At 40.2% G+C, this 18172-nt stretch overlaps 1 protein-coding gene across 1 annotated transcript in view; it reads right to left on the bottom strand.

Annotated features, from left to right (window-relative positions):
- LOC107680839 (voltage-dependent T-type calcium channel subunit alpha-1I-like) overlaps nucleotides 1–18172 on the bottom strand; it is a 148616-nt gene that overhangs the window by 37867 nt on the left and 92577 nt on the right. The window contains exons 14-19 of the mRNA XM_016476889.1: nucleotides 17176–17263; nucleotides 11977–12137; nucleotides 10456–10920; nucleotides 3754–3773; nucleotides 3534–3657; nucleotides 3289–3357 (exon numbers count right to left, since the gene is read on the bottom strand). Of these exons, the coding sequence (XP_016332375.1) occupies nucleotides 3289–3357; nucleotides 3534–3657; nucleotides 3754–3773; nucleotides 10456–10920; nucleotides 11977–12137; nucleotides 17176–17263 (927 nt within the window). The remainder of the gene's footprint in view (nucleotides 1–3288; nucleotides 3358–3533; nucleotides 3658–3753; nucleotides 3774–10455; nucleotides 10921–11976; nucleotides 12138–17175; nucleotides 17264–18172) is intronic.

The following is an 18172-nucleotide window of genomic DNA, read 5'->3' as shown; positions in this document are numbered from 1 at the left end:
GCTAAGTGAGTGAACATCAAAGATCACACAACAGAATTGCACGCTCTCTCTCTCTCGCTCTCTCTCTCTACCGTTAAGTAACTTGTGCATTGTTTTACTTACTTGTTTATGACATATCCGACCGAACTACAAACTTTCCAGTGATGTCTGTGAGAAAGATATATTCACTCGACAAGCTCGTGCATCTGCGCCACCGCGAGCTCAATCCACTCACGCGCGCTCAATTTGTTTATCAGCTCGCGCACATCAGCTATACAGGCATTAATACTGAATGTTTAACATTATATTCATTGCATACATATACTTCGTATACATCCTTAATCTCTAATAACTCCATTCTGCTGTCTTTTGTTTTGTTGTCGGTGTTTCTTTGTTTGAATATGGCGATTATCACATGCTGTGTGGTATCGGCGTTTGGTATCGGGGCATTTTAACGAGTACGAGTACAAGAGCTCAGTATCGGGCCCGATACCGATACCAGTATCGGAATCGGTGCATCCCTAGTCTAAAGTGAGAAGAGCAAAGAGAGCAAGAAAACACAGATAGACAGAGAGAATTATGCACTTTTAAGAAATGAGATACCGTACTGCGACACATATCTGCTCTTTCTTGGGATCAATTTGAGCTGTATTGGTCTGACAGTTTCTTTACAATACTGCCAAAGAAAACCAATAATAAATCAGTGATGTATACCAGGCTAGTACAGTAATGTGACACTCACACTAGCAATTTAAGGAGGTGGTTTTTGAGTGAGAGCAGATCTCCTTCCAGAACTCCTATTAGTCGAGTGTAGGTGGGTTGGGGACAGTAAAATCAGCCACTGCCCCTCAGGCTATGTTATACCGGTAGGTATATTTTTTCTGTAGCTTGCAGAATCTGCCTCCCCAAGGATGAACTATAATTGTTGACTTTCTGGTCCTCGAGAGAAAGCTGGAATCATTGTTTGACTTGTGTCTCCCACTGCACCAACGCTTTTAAAAATGTCCACAGTAAAAGATACGCTCTGCATCATCGTATATTAACTGTGTATTGGTGGTTGACATGACATTTCAAACGATGACAAATGTATGAAATGCCATCTAAAACATCTAAATACAATTATATTTGTGTAAAAGTATTATGAGACAAAATAAAAAAAAAAAATATTATTATAAAATTAATAATAATAATAATAAAACGATAAACGATAATATCCATGACCCTACACAGAACAAGCAGTTTGGAAAATGGGTGTATGAAAAAAAAAAAAAATAAAAAAAAAAATACTTGCAACTCTACATAGGACAAGCAGTTTGGAAAATGGATGGATGGATGGAAAATAATAAAATATAAAAGAAAATAAATAAAAGACAATATATTCATACAAATTCGCTTACAACGGTCTGGTATGGTCTTGCTATGTCATGTATTGTTGCTTTTGACAGGGTATCTCTTGTTTGTTCCATTTCCTAATAATTGATTAAGTTACATAACTGATGACCTACAAGTGCCAAGCGTTTGCAGCTGAATAGATGGGCTAGTCTATGATATTCACTTCGTCTGAAAGGGGAAACTGGCTCTAATTAATACCATTGCTTTATTGCTTGCCATGAGAGAGCCAGCAAACATAATACCCCACTCTCAAGAGGTCCAGAGGAGAATGTGTGTGTGAAAATGAGTGAGAAAGAGCGAAAGGAAGATGGATTAGAGATACACACACACACACACACACACACACACATGCACACTCTGTTTCATCTATTGGAAAATATTCAGCTAATTGCCCATTCAAACAACCAGAGTCTTTAACAATGTCTTTAATCGGTGCAAATCGGTGTGCGTGTAATTTTGTTCAGTATCTATCAAAGTATAATATAATGAAAGTATAATATAATGATGTATTATGTAATATCCTTTCATACACAGAACTGAAAGTTTTGGGATTTAAAAAAACTGTACCATTTTGCACTATTTCTAGGTCACTGATTAAATAAGCAAATTTGACAATGATCATGTGACTGACAGACAGTAAGTTGTTGTAGTTTCCATTGAAGAACAAGAAGTATTTTGGAACATCTCAAATTATGCTGGAGAACATGATCGTTAGGTTAAAAAAAAGTGCGGCTATAGTTAAAGCAAAAGAGGAAAGAACCAAATACTAAGACATAAAATGTATATTCATTTTTTAATTCAACATTTCACTTAAATTTTTATGCTGATAATACAATTTGTAATTAGGGATGGGTGATATGGCAAAAATATATCACAAATGTTTTTTTTTTTTTTTCAGGAAGATCATGATTCACGATTTTATCACGATTCTTTGTCATGTTGGTTTTACTATTTTGCAAGTTGTCTGAGCAGTACAGCCAAACTAATTTCCTTATTTTAAAAATAAGCCTTACAAGGCAACAAAATATAAAATAAAAATAAAAAATTTTTTTTTATTTTATTTTATAAAAATAAAAACAAATAGTTGCTAGTCCCCAGTGATTTCCATAGTAATTTTTTTTTCTACTATCAAAGTCAATGGGGACCAGCAACTGCTTGGTTACCCACATTCTTCAAAATGTCTTCCTTTGTGTTCAGCACATAAAAAAAAATAAATAAAAATACTACAGGTTTAGGACAACATGAGAGTGAGTAAATAATGACAGTATTTTAATTTTTGGGTGAACTATCCCTTTAATGACAAGCGGGAGCATGTTTAATACAATTAGTCTGCTGTCAGTTTAAGACCCGCACGCATCTAATATACAGGCACTCATCTGTTTTCTCTCACTTTTTACTTACTCTTTAGACATAAACAAATGTGTTTATATGTGAACCATGTGTGTTTTTTACAGTATTAGCGCATTATATTGAGACGGAGGCGCCAGAGCTGCAAGTGATAGAATGTGTGCTGTAGCACGATACTACAATATTTCTCCAAAAGCAGATCGTGGAGACATTTTAATTGTCCACAATCAAAAATCGTGATATCGGACACCCCTATTTGTAATGTAAAAATTGCATTAAAATAGAAAGAGGCAAAATAGAAACATTTTCACTGATGGTTTTTTGGACCCCACTGTATGTTATATGCATAACTAAATGAATTATATTGTACTCAAACCATTAAAACGTGCAAAAAAAAAAAGGTATAGTCACAGTATCTGCAACTGCTGTGAAAACAATTACCATATTGATAATTTTCTCGATTCACCAACAGAGATCAGAGGTATGGCAGCGCATTCAGGAAGAAAAAAAGATCTATACATAGGAGTCCTGAAATCAGCACAATATCATGCTGTGAATGTAAATATTTACCTTGAGTGTCATCTCCCCCACAAATATGGCTGTGAAAATGTAATTGGACACGGTGAGGAAAAGCCTCTCCTGCAGAAAGAGAAGGAGGAGGGAAAAAGAAAAATAGAGAAAAAGAGAGCAAAATTATGAAAAGAGTAGAAAGGAAAAAGCTGTCAGAATATCTGCTTGTGGACAAAATGGAAATCATCAATAACTAACAGCAGATTAAACAACTGAATCAAAGATCCATTGGCCTCAAGTCTTACCAGGCTACCCTGAAGGATCTTGGGTCTCTCCAGAGCCACAGTGATGCAGTTTGAGAAGATGAAGGCCAGCACCACATAGTCAAACAACTTATGGGCTATAATGGACTGGCACAATATCCTGAACCTGAAGAGGGAGGAGGAGGTCAGGAATAGAGATATATAGAGACAAACTAAAAGATAAAGACTAGGAAAGTAGAATTAAATAGCTTTGGTCCAAAACCAAGTGAGCTGCCTTGCTGCCTACACAGACAGCATCCAAACCATTATAGAATCTCACAAGTGAGCGATTTAGAATGTTCTACATAGGCATCAAGGGTGTGATCTGCAAGTGAGACTAGACTTGCAATTGGTTTTTGATGTTATATGTTGCTAAGCTAACAACACAATATTCTAATAAGCACAAATATAAACAAACACAAAAAAATATGGCAGCGGTGATAGATGCTATTTACACTAAGTGCAAATAGCATATTTTCTTAGCGATAGATGCTATTTACACTAACTGCAAATAGCGATTGATTCTATTTACACTAAGTGAAAATAGCAGTATTTTTTAATGATATGCTATTTACACTAAGCGCAAACAGCTATAGATTCTATTTATACTATGTTAAAACAGCAAGATTTTCTGCTATTTATACTTATTGCAAATAGTAGCAATTATCTGCACCTCAGTATTGTCGTACATTATAAAACAGTGCGCAATAATAATGTACTGAGTGTAAATTATAATTCTAATTCAAATTAAAAAATAGATGCCACATTGGGACAATAAAGCCCTCCCTACACCTACCCTAACCGTACCCGATACTTTATTTTCAACTTTTTTTATTATTTCCTTCATTTTTATTGAAAACAAATGCCTTTCCGGTGCGATATGAGATTTGAAAAGGAAGAAAAAAAGTTCGGCAAAAGGCGGGTTCGGACTCGGGTCGATCGCGTCAAAAAGCACGCGCCTTACCATCTACGCCACTAAAACTGATGTTAGACGAGCGTCTTTTTACAGTGTTGACTATTCCAATCAGACATTGGTGGGCGGAGTTAGTGTAAATAGCCTCAGCCAACAAGGCGGGCTATTTGCACTTAGTGTAAATAGACACTCTGAAAAAATATTGGGTAAAACAATATTGTAATTTACCTTCAAAAGTTTGGGGGCAGCTATGCTCACCAAGGCTGCATTTATTTGATGAAAATAAAGAAAAAAACCCCAGCAATATTCCAAAATATTATTATAATTTAAATGAACTGTTTTCTATTTATTATTTTTTATTATATTTTTCTTTCTGTGATGGCAAAGCAAAATTTTCAGCATCATTACTCTAGTCTTCAGTTTCACATGATCCTTTAAATCATTCTAATATGCTGAACTGCTGCTCAAGAAACATTTCTTATTATCACAGCTGAAAATGGTAATACATTGTGGAATCTGCGATATAACATTTTTCTCTTGATTCTTTGATGAACAGAAAGTTTGAAAAACAGACTTTATTTGAAATGCCTGGCAATCTTTTGTAAAATAATTAATGACTAATTTTATTAAATTAATGCCTTGTTGAAATAAAGTATTGACTTCTTTCAATCAACCAGCCAATCAATCAATCAATCAATACAAATAAATAAAATAAATAAATAATATCTTACTACCCCTAAACTTTGAACAGTAGTATATGACTCTCACTTCATCTGCCATCTTGGATTAATTTTTTTCATGGAGATTGTCACAATGCATTCTGGCAGCTCACTAGTTTTTGGAACAGCCAAATATATACATGTTTTCCACTGCAGCCCAAACTTTAGCTGGATATTCAAAGACTAGACAGTTTGGAAAAAACAGACTGACAGGCAGAGGGTGGGAATAATCGGCTCCTATCTCGCTGACACGGATCAATATCCTAATCAAGCCACCCTCTAAAGAGCTGGCAGCCCATCAGTGCTATTGATCAGGCAGGGATAGCAGAATAACTGCTGGCCGAGTTACCGTCAGGAGAGAAGAAGAGGTGTGCAGGCATCTTTCCCTCTGTGTTATTCAGAGATCAAATCAGTGGCACTATAGGAAACAACCTGTGACACAAGCTTGCCTTTATCTGCTTAATTTCAACCTGTTCTTGGGCGTGGAGCAACTACTAATTTGTTTTGTGCTATAATGAGGTCCATGAAAAACAACTTCCAGCTGCACTCTCGAATTTTGCTTAGACTGAAAAGCTTTGACTCTTACCTGAAAAAACCCTTCAGTAATTTTTAATTGTAAAGAGACACGAAGGTGCATGATTGCCAGCAGGTTTTGCTTATGATGAGGCCATGTGGGACACAGCAGCACAAGTGCAAAAGCATTACTTTAGACCAGGTATTCCCAAACGTTTTGATAGCCAAATCCCTACGACCTAAAATATGTCTTTACTTGAAGTACCCACTGAGATTTTAAGTTATTTCAATAATTTAACAACAAATTAGCATGTTCACAGTTCTATGAAGTCAGTTAATGGTCACATTACATGCAGGTAAAAAGTGTTAATTTTGTATAATTGAGATACTACTATAGTTTTTATTTAGCTATTGTCACGGAAACACCTGCCTCACCAGCCGAATCAGCCTCCTACACCCACTCACAATCACCTGATTACTGATCACGGACACCTGCACCCACTTACCACACCAGTCAAATACACACTCACCTCAATCACTCGTCGGCTGGTCTCAAGGTTACAAGCTTCTCTGTATGGGTTCCTTGCCTCCCGATCTGCCTGTCAAGCCTCGAAGTTCCTTTGAATAAACTCCCTGACTTACGTTAACCTGTCTGTTTGCCTCTTTGTCCCAGATGTGACAGAAGACCGGCCCCTCAAAATTAAATGGATACAAAACGGACTCATGGATTCTCGGAGCACATCCTCACCGGAACCCTTACCCATCCGGACTGTCACCGCCTCCCCACCTGCCTGTCCCATGGCCCGGCCAGCAAGCTTTTCGGGTGAGGCAGCCTTCTGCAGCGGGTTTTTGCTGCAATGTTCCCTCTACCTGGAGATGCAACCACACCTGTTTGTGACCGAGCGGGCCAAGGTGTCGCTCATTATCTCATTGCTGTCTGGAAGAGCCTTGCAGTGGGCCACCATCTACGATGACACCGTGGGGCTCGACAGCTTCCTCCAAAAGGCGGTTCGCATCTCCCAGCACCTAACCGCGTGCCATAAAGAATCGATTGCCGCTGCCTCACCCAGCCTCTCCACTCCAGCACCAGAGCCCATGATCACGGATAGCTACCACCTATCGTCCACGGAACGATCTCGGAGACTCACCCGTGGCCTATGTCTCTACTGTGGATCCCATGAGCACCAGCTCCGCACCTGTCCCATTCGTCCACCACGCCCAGCGGTGAGTACTATCCAGATCACTCCTGATGTGTCTTGCATGCCTCATATAAATGCTCTTCTAATTTATCACACCCAATCCTTTCCAGTCAAAATCCTCGTGGACTCCGGAGCGTCGAGCTGCAAAAATACCACGACCTACCAGATCACCACGCGCGTCTTCAGCAAGCTGGATCTAAGGAGCGCCTATAACCTCATCCACATTCGCAGGGGTGACGAATGGAAAACTGCCTTTGTAACGCCCACTGGGCACTATGAGTACCGGGTCATGCCCTATGGGCTTTCCAACTCACCAGGGGACCAAGTCTGGTTATCCACCCGGGACATCCGCCTCCGGCGGCCCAGCGGGAAGCTGAGTCCCCGGTACATAGGTCCTTTCCCCGTAGCAAGGCGCATCAACGAAGTCACGTACCAGTTACACCTGCCTGCCCATTACCGGATCTCACCCACCTTTCATGTGTCCTTGCTTAAACCCTTCACTAATACTCTTCTCCCTCCCTCCACAGAACACGAGGTACCTCCCCGACTTACGTTAACCTGTCTGTTTGCCTCTTTGTCCCGGATGTGACAGCTATAGTTTCAGTTACTTAAATTAACCCTTAAACAAATATATTTTACAAATATTTTTTTCAAAAATGTTTTGTTTTATTTTGATATTTTTTTTTTAAGTAATTATTTATTTATTTATTTTAAAGTTTATTCATTTTTATCATTTCATTATTTATAAGCCTTTTCATCAACGCACAAACCCCATTTTGGAAAACCTTACATAGGTGATTAATACTGTAAATACTGTACTCTCTGTTTCATGTAAGTGATAGCTAATAAAACTATCAAAGCAAACAAAATAAAACAGCATTCACAAAATTTATTTGCAGCATTTATTTATTATTAGTGACAAGTTTTGCTCTTTGATTTGATTGGCTGTGAACATAATCACCTGATAGGTCAATCACACATGACAGCTAAGAAAACAAAACTATGCGTCTGTTCATCTGCTTTTTCACAGAACTCACAGCTAGCATATAACATTTAAAAATATATACAGTTATGGTCAAAATTTGACCTATGCTTTGAAGTATCTGCAAAATGTTAATTATTTTACCAAAATAAGAGGGATCATATACAATTCATGTTATTTTTTATTTAATACTGATCTGAATAAGATATTTCACTGAGGACAACTGAGGGACTCATACACAATTTTCCCTGATCTTCAAATTCTCCAGGCTCTTAATGCATGTGTTTTCTTCTGGAGCATCAGTGACCGTTTGAGCTTTTTGTAGTAGTTGCGTATGAGTCCCTCAGTTGTCCTCAGTGTGAAAAGATGGATCTCAAAATCATACAGTCATTGTTGGAAAGGGTTCAAATACGCAAAAAATACTGGAAAAGTATTTGTTCTGAAGAACAGCAGACAGTTTAACTGTTCAGGACAAACAAGGGATTCATGAACAACTATCACAAAAAAACAACAACAACTGTGGATCATCCAGGTAACAACAGTATTAAAGGGGTCCTATTATGCTCTTTTACAAAGTGTTGATTTAATTTTGGGGGTGTACTAGAACATGCTCTCATGGTAACGTAACCAAAATATGCGTGTTAGAGAATGTACAAATGTATGTTAAAGGGGTCCTATTATGCTCTTTTACAAAGTCTTGAATTTGTTTTGGGGGTGTACTAGACCATGCTCTCATGCTTGGTGGTTCGAAAAACGCATTATTTTTTTCATAATTTACATTATTACAATACCTTTCTCCCCATCCTGGCACAAACGGCTCGATTAGTTCCGGCTTTGATGAAGGCCCACCTTCCGAAAAACGAAATGTGTTGTGATTGGTTAGCTGTCCCAGTGCGTTGTGTTTGGCGAACATCTTAAGACGGTGTTTCAGTACTGCCCCGCCCCGCCCCTTGCCAAAGCAGCAAGTTCCGTTTGCTCCGGTATAGTTAAGGATGGCGTCAATATTGCCATATCAGTAGAGTTGGGGTACTCGAACTTGGACTCGGACTCGAGTCCGGACTCGAGTCCAATTTTGAATGAACTCGGACTTGTCACGCACTCGGGTGAATTTGTACTCGGACTTGACACGGACTTGAACATTTTGGACTCGGAAAATATTCCGAGTACAGTCGAGTCCGCGTCATGTGTAACAATAAAACCAGCATAAAATTGAGATGAGAAATTAATTGGAAAACAACGCTGTAGTCCAAACGAGCCGTTCGTTGTAGTTCTTGAAAAGGGATTTTTTAAAAACGAAATATCTCCATTTGGAGTGGACTTTGAGATTTGTAACTTTGTAGATCTTTTTTATGCTCAAACATACATACTACACACTGACTAAAATTAAAAAAGTAAAAAAAGCATAATAGGACCCCTTTAAGGCGAGAAACTGCAGGTGAATAGGGTAAAACAAAATACTAATAGTTATGGCCTTACCCAGCTGATTGATTACATATAAAAACTATAAAAACATTATAAACAGCACGTTCTATATCGAAGTATGACTGAAATGATATGACCAAAGCTTTTTTATTTTTTTTACCATTTACATGCGAATCCCCATTTTAACAAACTTTCAAGACTTTAAAACTTTCAAGTTTATAACTGACCAGATTCTAAAAACAAATTTATAGTTGTCTTTGTAAAAAAAATATGTATCTTTGGAGCCCCTGCTGTGACGCTGTACAAATGCTTCCAGTGTGAATACTGTCGCGAGTCTTCAGCTGCAGTGACACTGACGTGAAGCTCAAGCTTGCTGTGTGAAACAGGTGTTATTTTCACTTTTACATCCAACATTGCTTACGAGCTACAGTTGCTAGAGCGGACAGGAAATGGCGGACAGAGTAATATGGTACAGTCCGTCAGCGGCCGTGGGCGGGGCCTGAGCAGTACTACGTCATACTGCTCAGAAAATCAAAACGGCTTGATAACTGAGACTGTTTAGGTTTTTTGGGAATTCAAAAAAGAAGTGAATGGATTTTTATCATTGCAGGGTGGTTGTGTCCACACGCTGCTAGGACACATTTATATGCAAACACCATGTAAAAGAAATTTTTGCATCCGATGTCCCTGATAAGTCTCATTTCAGTTTTCCTTTGAACTATGGCTCAAATATCATATTTAAATATGGTGTGTAGATGCATTGTGCCTGGTTTGATGGCAATCACACTAAATGTCAATGGTTGTCATAAGCAGTTGTGATGTGCCAGTTTAAATGTGTAAATTAGATTTGAGAGCTATTGTGGAAGGGATGATCAGTGAATACAGACTTACATTTTGGTCTGTTACTCATCCAAAGCTATTGTATGGATTCAGAAGAATTGGAATATGACATGAACTCATTTGAACAGCTTTTACGGTGCATGTCTTTTTTTTTTTTTTTTGCAGCTCTGCAACCTCTGTCCCCATCACTTTCATTGTATGGATAAGAGCACCCAGGACATTCGGCTAAATGTCTACTTTTGTGTTCCACAGAAGAAAGTCAGTCATATAAGTTTGAAATATAATGATTACAAAATAAGTGAACTATCCCTTTGAAATATTTTTAATGGACACTTACATAGTCCAGCTCATTGTCCAGATCCTCCCTGTCCTTGCGTGCATTGACCTGAGGGTAGACTTCATTGATGATTTGTGGTTGGACTGATGGTGTCTTCCCATTACAGTCCTGGTGCTCTCCAACGCTTCCCAGACCCCCAGAGAAGCTCTTCTTGCGCTGCCGTGCATGCAGAGGAGGCAGGGCCGGTCCAGGCACCTGCAGCAGCTCAGGAAGCTCCAAAGAGAGAGCCCGCCGTTCTCTGCGCGGGACGAAGCGTCTAGAGAGCAGAGGAGGGGGCGGAGGAGACAGCAGGGACTCCTGCTCAGTGGGGCGAGAGTGAGGGCTACAGACCCTTAAACTGCCTCCGCCCCCCATCCCCAGGCATCTAGAGGATCGACTTAAGCTGTTCCAGCTTGACCTGCGACTCCATATTCCTGGTCGTGCAGGCTGTCCCCAGTTGTGGTACATAGAGGCTCGCCCTGGACACTACAACACATATAGAATGCAAGTTGTTATCAAACAGTCCTGGAATCTGGCTGACCTGTCAACAGGTGTGCAGACTGTTCTGAAAAATGTAAAAAATATTATAGATAAATAGATTCAATAATAAATGCAGTCAGGTTCAGTGTTCAGGTGATTGGATTACAGTGGTGGCAAAAAGCACCAAGATAGCTTGCAAAAATTGCTTAATAGAATAAATGAATTAATAATAAAAAAATAGTCATTGCATTTTTTTGAAATTATTTTATACATTAAATAGTATTATATATCACAAAATATTTTAAATTCATTATGCTATTAAAATGATCATATATTTGTCTATTAATCACAAAACTCAGTGTTATTTGCTTGGCATAATTAATTTAGTGCTACTACTGTCCACAGGAAGCTGGTGATACAACGCTGTTTAGTGGAACGAATACTGTATTTCAAAGAGACGGGTTCAGGTCCAGGTGTTTGGATTGCAGTGGTGGGACGATGCTGTACAGTAAAGTTTCTCTGATCGAGTTAGTCTGCTGCGACCTCCACAATCTAAAACCCAAAACCATCCCACACGATGCACTAAAGTTTTGGGTGTTACCCGATTTGCTGTACATAATTCCTAGTGAATCTGACTAAAACATACGACGGCGCACACAAATAAACCATGCTTTCAACTCATTCTTAGCAAATTCCCCCCTCACTGTCTAGAACTCTAATAAAAAGCCAACCTCACAAGGGCTGTAATTATTTAAACCATTGTAAAAATAATTATGTAGTTTATAAGTTGCTCTCAGCTCTTCGAGTGCCCGCTCAACGACCCTCTGTGAGTATGCTAATATAGTGCAAGCTAGATGAGTAGAGATGGCTCTCTAAGTGCTGAGTAAGTGTCTTATTAATGGTTCGTAAAATGCTAATACATGCAGAGTTGATGGATAATTATTGTGTTCTTTGTGCTTTTTTGAGAGGTTTTGTATTGCTGGAGTGGTATGATATAGCCCTCTTGTTGAGTAAGACCCTGTAATGAATGGCAAGTTGACTGCAGCATGCACAATAGCTCACCAGCGTCGTCTGCTCCAGGCTAGCCCTGCTCAAAGAGCTCATGCTGCTCTTGCGGGAACTCAGGGCAAAGCTCAGCCTTTCAGATGGGTACAGGCCCCTGGCGTTGGGTGCAGGTGCCAAATCCAGATGCCCATTAGGGGTCAAAGTGGAAATCTTGGGATCTGCACAAACACACATGCCAATACTGATTAGATCACAAACACATCCGAAGGACTCTAGCCATGAGAAATTCTAGCTGGCTTATCACAAGGCACAATAAGTCAAAAGCAATTTGTTTTGTGTTTATGGTGCGGAATTAGGAAGTATATTCCACCAAGCCTATTAAAGTTTCAAGCTTGCATGATTTCTGGTATTTCTAAAGCCTCCTCTCATGCCAGGCAACGCTGGTGGGAGTGTGTAAGTTTGTGTTCTGTCTGTAGAGAGTATCAGTGTGTACATGCATTATTCATTGCATCATGTCCTCAGATCTCCCAGCGCCATTTTATTTGGACCAGATATTGAGACATTTCAATGCATTGCTCTCAGTTACTCATTTTTGAAACTGTTTAGGATATCGCATTTTGGGTAGCATTTTGTCTATTGTTAATTTCATTAATGAAAACTATGAAGAAAAATGTTCGTTGACAAGCTTTTTTTCTAAAACGAGACGATGACGAGATGACAATAAAGTCAATAAACGATAACTGTGACTATATCAACATGCAATATCTTTGACGACAAAAGACAAGACTAAATTGCATTTAAAAAAAAAAAAAAAACTATACAAAAATATTTGTATTTTTGTCGAAAAAATAAAAAAAACAGACAAAATATTATTGCGGACTACTGTACATGCCTCTACTATGTTCAAATCCCCAAATCAGAACTTCTCTGTTAAAAGGATACATTTTCTGCCCAGTGTTTTGCTCAATTTTTGCAATATGGCAACCATACGCATTTGCTCGCTCTTCATTGCAGAAGCGCCAACGATGAACTGAAAACGCAGACAAACAAGTAAGCTGAAGTTTAGCGATCTCCATGTGAGATGTTGAGATTAAATGAAAGTGTCATTCAGCCTGTCTGTGTTCTGTCATGAGATCTCGACTATTTTGTTTACTGAATTAATGCACTTACTCAACTGCTGTTGATTTAATAGAGAAACATTATTGCAATTTGGAATTATTGGAATTACTATTAGGAATTTTTTACCAGTTTTCATAATGTTGACAGAGTGCATATCTAAGTCTTTGATATTAATTTATATATTAAGTAGCTTATAATATCTAAGTCTTTGTAATTAATATAGCCTATAATAAATAAGTACACTAGAACTCATACACAAATATACAATGTGTTTGAGTTCACATTCTGTTGGTTTGTGCTTATTGGTGAAAGTGCCATACCTGAAATACCTGAAATGTAAAAATAAATTTCTCAAATGAAAACAATCATTGCAATTATAATTTTGAGATTTTAATTTTTTATTTTTTTTATCAGTTTAACCATTATACAGCAGAACGAAAATGTGAAAAATGTGACAGTGAAGTTTTCACTGACTAAAACTAGACTCAAATTCTCTAAAACTTGACTAAACAAAAACAGGACAAGGTTGACTAAATATGATAATAACTAAAAATTTGACAGAGGATTAAGACTAAGACTAATTTAAAAGACTAACGCTGTGTCCAAAATCACATACTTCCCTACTATATAGTAGGCGAAAAACAGTATGTGAGGCGAGTAGTATGTCCGAATTCATAGTATTCAGAAAACAGCAGATGAAAAGTATCCGGATTACCTACTTCTTCTTCCCAGATTCTGAAGTGTGCATTCGATGGACACTTTACTATTCCATGAGGCCATGGGAGAGGATTTATGAACGCCAGTGAAATGACGCAACTGACGCTGGTAGGTCAATTTCATTCATAGTGCCCATATTCATACTATATAGAACATACTTTTTTAACGGTCATGATGTAAATTCAAATTCAAATGTAGTACCTTGTCGGGTCTCGGGTCTGATCACCTCTTCTTTGCTGTCTCTGTGTTTGGGTGTTGTGTTGTTGTTGTGTGCTTGGCTTGTTTTGACAGCTCGCCACGTGCGCATTGTCAGCATGATTGTTTCCCCACCCTCCTTGTTTCTCTGCTCGCTAGATTCTTGTTTCACACCAGGTTCTTGTTATCTCATTAGCTTCCCCTTATAGCTCCTCGTGTTTCTCTGTCTTTTGTCAGACTGTTGTGATTATTCCCTTGCTCTGACTGTCATAGTTAGTATTGCTTACCAGTCCTGTCTTGTCTCGTTCAGGCTCCAGTGCTCGTAGCTGCCTGTATATTTTTCCTGCATCTCTCTGTGCGTTCAGAAACCCGTGGGCTCCCTTCGGCATCCGCCTACCCTGGGACTATGCGTTCTCGTTGCTGGGTTGCTCAGCCTCTCGCTCGGATTAGCGAGCTGCCCTGCCGGCTTCGTCTCCACTGCCGCAGTTGCGGCTTGTTCCAGCCGCTGCTATCCACCCATCTGTGTGGTAGGGGATGTGCTACTTTTGCGGATTTTTGCGGTTTTCAGTAAGTACCGGGCCACCTCTCTACCTCCGCATCGTCCCTACGACTGTGCCATAGACCTTCTCCCAGGCACTTCTCCGCCTAAGGGTCGTTTATATTCCCTTTCCGGTCCTGAAAGAGAGGCCATGGACGGGTATATACGTGAGTCACTACAGGCTGGGCTCATTCGCCATTCCTCCTGTCCCGCTGGGGCGGGGTTTTTCTTCGTTCAGAAGAGAGACGGCTCCCCACGCCCTTGTATTGATTACAGAGGTTTGAATGACATTACAGTAAAGAACAGGTACCCCCTACCTCTAATGTCTTCTGCTTTTGAATTGTTGCAGGGAGCTCGGGTCTTCACCAAATTAGACCTCCACAACGCCTACCATCTGGTGCGCATTCGGGAGGGGGATGAGTGGAAGACGGCATTCAACACCCCCTCGGGACACTACGAGTATCTGGTTCTTCCGTTTGGTCTGACCAATGCTCCGGCCGTTTTCCAGGGTCTCGTCAATAGCGTTCTGGGTGACATGATTAATCAGTTCGTCTTTGTGTATTTGGATGATATTCTGATTTTCTCCCCTTCTCTCCACTTACACACCCAGCACGTTAGACGGGTCCTCCAGCGCCTATTAGAGAACCAATTGTTCGTCAAGGCGGAGAAGTGCGAATTCCACGCCGAGTCTGTTACGTTCCTTGGCCATATCATCTCTACCAGGGGGATTAAACCAGACCCTGCTAAGATAGCATAACTACGACATTGGCAATAGAGAACTGTTGGTGGTGAGATTGGCCTTGGGGGAGTGGCATCACTGGTTGGAGGGGTCGGCGCATCCCTTCTTGGTCTGGACGGATCACAAGAATCTCGAATATATCCGTTCGGCCAAGAGGCTGAGCTCACGTCAGGCCCGCTGGGTGCTTTTCTTTGGCCGATTCAACTTATCCCTCTCGTACCGGCCAGGGTCCAAAAATGTCAAGCCCGACGCTCTCTCGCACCTGTTCGGGGCTCCGGAGGGGGAGCTGGCGGCCGAAGCCATCCTTCCTGAAGGGTTGGTGGTCGGGGCTCTTTCTTGGGGTATCGAGCGGCGAGTAGAGGAGGCCGGTCGAGGGGTGCAAGAGGGCTCCCCTACCTATACGGTTAGGAGATTACTCGACGAGCGGCGCCGTGGCAGAGGGTTTCAGTATCTCGTGGACTGGGAGGGTTATGGTCCAGAGGAGATATGCTGGGTGCCATCCCGGGACATTTTGGACCGTTCGTTGATCGAGGACTTCCGTCGGCGACAAGGTGGGCCTCCTCCTGGGGCGCCTGGTGGCGCTCCTGGGAGGGGGGGTACTGTCGGGTCTCGGGTCTGATCACCTGTTCTTTGCTGTCTCTGTGTTTGGGTGTTGTGTTGTTGTTGTGTGCGTGGCTTGTTTTGACAGCTCGCCACGTGCGCATTGTCAGCATGATTGTTTCCCCGCCCTCCTTGTTTCTCTGCTCGCTAGATTCTTGTTTCACACCAAGTTCTTGTTATCTCATTAACTTCCCCTTATAGCTCCTAGTGTTTCTCTGTCTTTTGTCAGATTGTTGTGATTATTCCCTTGCTCTGACTGTCATAGTTAGTATTGCTTACTAGTCCCGTCTTGTCTCGTTCAGACTCCAGTGCTCATAGCTGCCTGTATATTTTTCCTGCACCTCTCTGTGCGTTCAGAAACCCGTGGGCTCCCTTCAGCATCTGCCTACCCTGGGACTCTGCGGTCTCGTTGCGGGAGCTGTCCTGCCGGCTTCGTCTCCACTGCCGCAGTTGCGGCTTGTTCCAGCCGCTGCTATCCACCCATCTGTGTGGTAGGGGATTCCACGTCCACACGAACTGTCCGCGGAGGCGCTCATTTCCCATTGTGATCATTCTCTGTTCAATAAAGCCTCTGTTGTACCCGCACCTGAATCCAGCCTATTTTTTTTTTTTTTAATTTTAAATGTTTTTTTTTTTGCTTTCTTTGCTCAGCAAGGTGGCATTTTTTAAAATAATAAAATAAGTTAAAAAATTTGAAATTAATTTTCTTCAATGTCACATGATCCTTCAGAAATCATTATAATATGCTGATTTGGTGCTTAAGTAACATTTCATATTATTAGCAATTTTGAAAAGTTGTGCTGCTTATAATTTTGAGGAAATTGTGATTTGAATTTTTTTTGACGATTCTTTGATGAAAAAGAACAGCATTTATTTGTAATAGAAAATTTCTGCAACATTATAAATTTATTTACTGTCACTTTTGATCAACGTAAGACCTTGCTGAAAGTATTAATTTCTTAAAAAAAGAATTTTCTTTTAAAAAATCTTAATGACACAAAAACCCCAAACTTGACACCAAAATGACTAAATGACTAGCTTTAACTAATTAAAATTGTCGCCATAACCTTCACCAACAATTAAAAGGTGAAAACACAGAAAGGCTTACTGTATGTATATATTAACGTAGCTGACAATATCACAGTGTACTGGCATTGTAAAAGACTGTTATTAACCTTTTTTTTTGTTCAGATAATCTGAAAAAGAGCTTGGAACACGAACACAGAGTTTCTACTTAGAATGAACCAAAATAAAAAAAGAACTACAGTACTGCACATAAGGTTCGGAAACACATGGAAAAACAGCTTTGCTTTAATAACACTTCCTTAGTTAGTCCACAGCTCAGTACCGGACAGCTGGAGTGAGTCCTTTTTCTCAGTTTCTTCTAAGTTACAAGAGGATCTGTCGTCATCAGAGTAGGAATGGTTAGCATCACCCTGTCGCAGACAAAAAACAAACAAAAAAAAACAGACACAACGTCAAAATGACACAAGTTAGCTTGAGTTACATTCACATGTCACAGAGATTTCACTCTCAAAGTCAGTTTGGTTATAGACTGTGGTTTTCACTCGTTATAACGAAGTGTGTGACTATAACCATACTTAACCACGGGGTTGACAATGTTATTCAAGCACTGCGTGAGCCATAGACAAATAAAAGACAAAAGTGAGGGACAGACTTTCTTTTGTAAAATAACTAAACAGCCCTGAGCCGTTTTTAATAGATATGTCAATCTCACTGCCCTCCCTCTGAAAGTCAGTCGCATTTGCTCTAGTCCCCCACTCACCCTCACATAGTGCCTCAAATCTAGACCATAACCTGGAGGCCCACTTCTACATGCTCCCTGGAGAGATAACCTACTCCTGCAGTCTGCATACCTGCCTGTGGAGCGCTATTTATACAAGCATGCACATCGAAAATATATTCACCAGCAAGAACAACAAGAGCTGTAAGTTATTAAAGCCACGCCATGTTCTTGCTGTCATTTTATTGCTAAACACCAGTATAAATTTGACCCCGTTTTTGTTTGTAATTTCACAGTTGTAATAAAATAACGTCAAAGCGCCGCTTTTCTATCGCGAATGTGCCAAATCTGCTGATGTAATTACAACCGTTAATGATAGAGAAGGGTAGGGGGAGCTCGGGGGAGAGCTGAGCTCTCGTGCCTCTGTTGGTAAAAAAAAAAAAAAAATTAGCCAATCACCATCGAGTATTCACTTTCAGCGCTGAAGAGTGTTGACAAAAGAAACCTCGCAGGGGATGCTAGCCTCCTTTCTGGTATATCAACCAATCATCATAGAGACGTAAATTACGTGATATTAGTTTGAACGTCTCCCGCTGCGCTG

This window comes from Sinocyclocheilus anshuiensis, unplaced genomic scaffold (genome assembly GCF_001515605.1).
Source record: "Sinocyclocheilus anshuiensis isolate Anshui unplaced genomic scaffold, SAMN03320099.WGS_v1.1 scaffold1230, whole genome shotgun sequence".
Classification (NCBI taxonomy): Eukaryota; Metazoa; Chordata; class Actinopteri; order Cypriniformes; family Cyprinidae; genus Sinocyclocheilus; species Sinocyclocheilus anshuiensis.
This window is presented reverse-complemented; position numbering and strand designations above follow the sequence as displayed.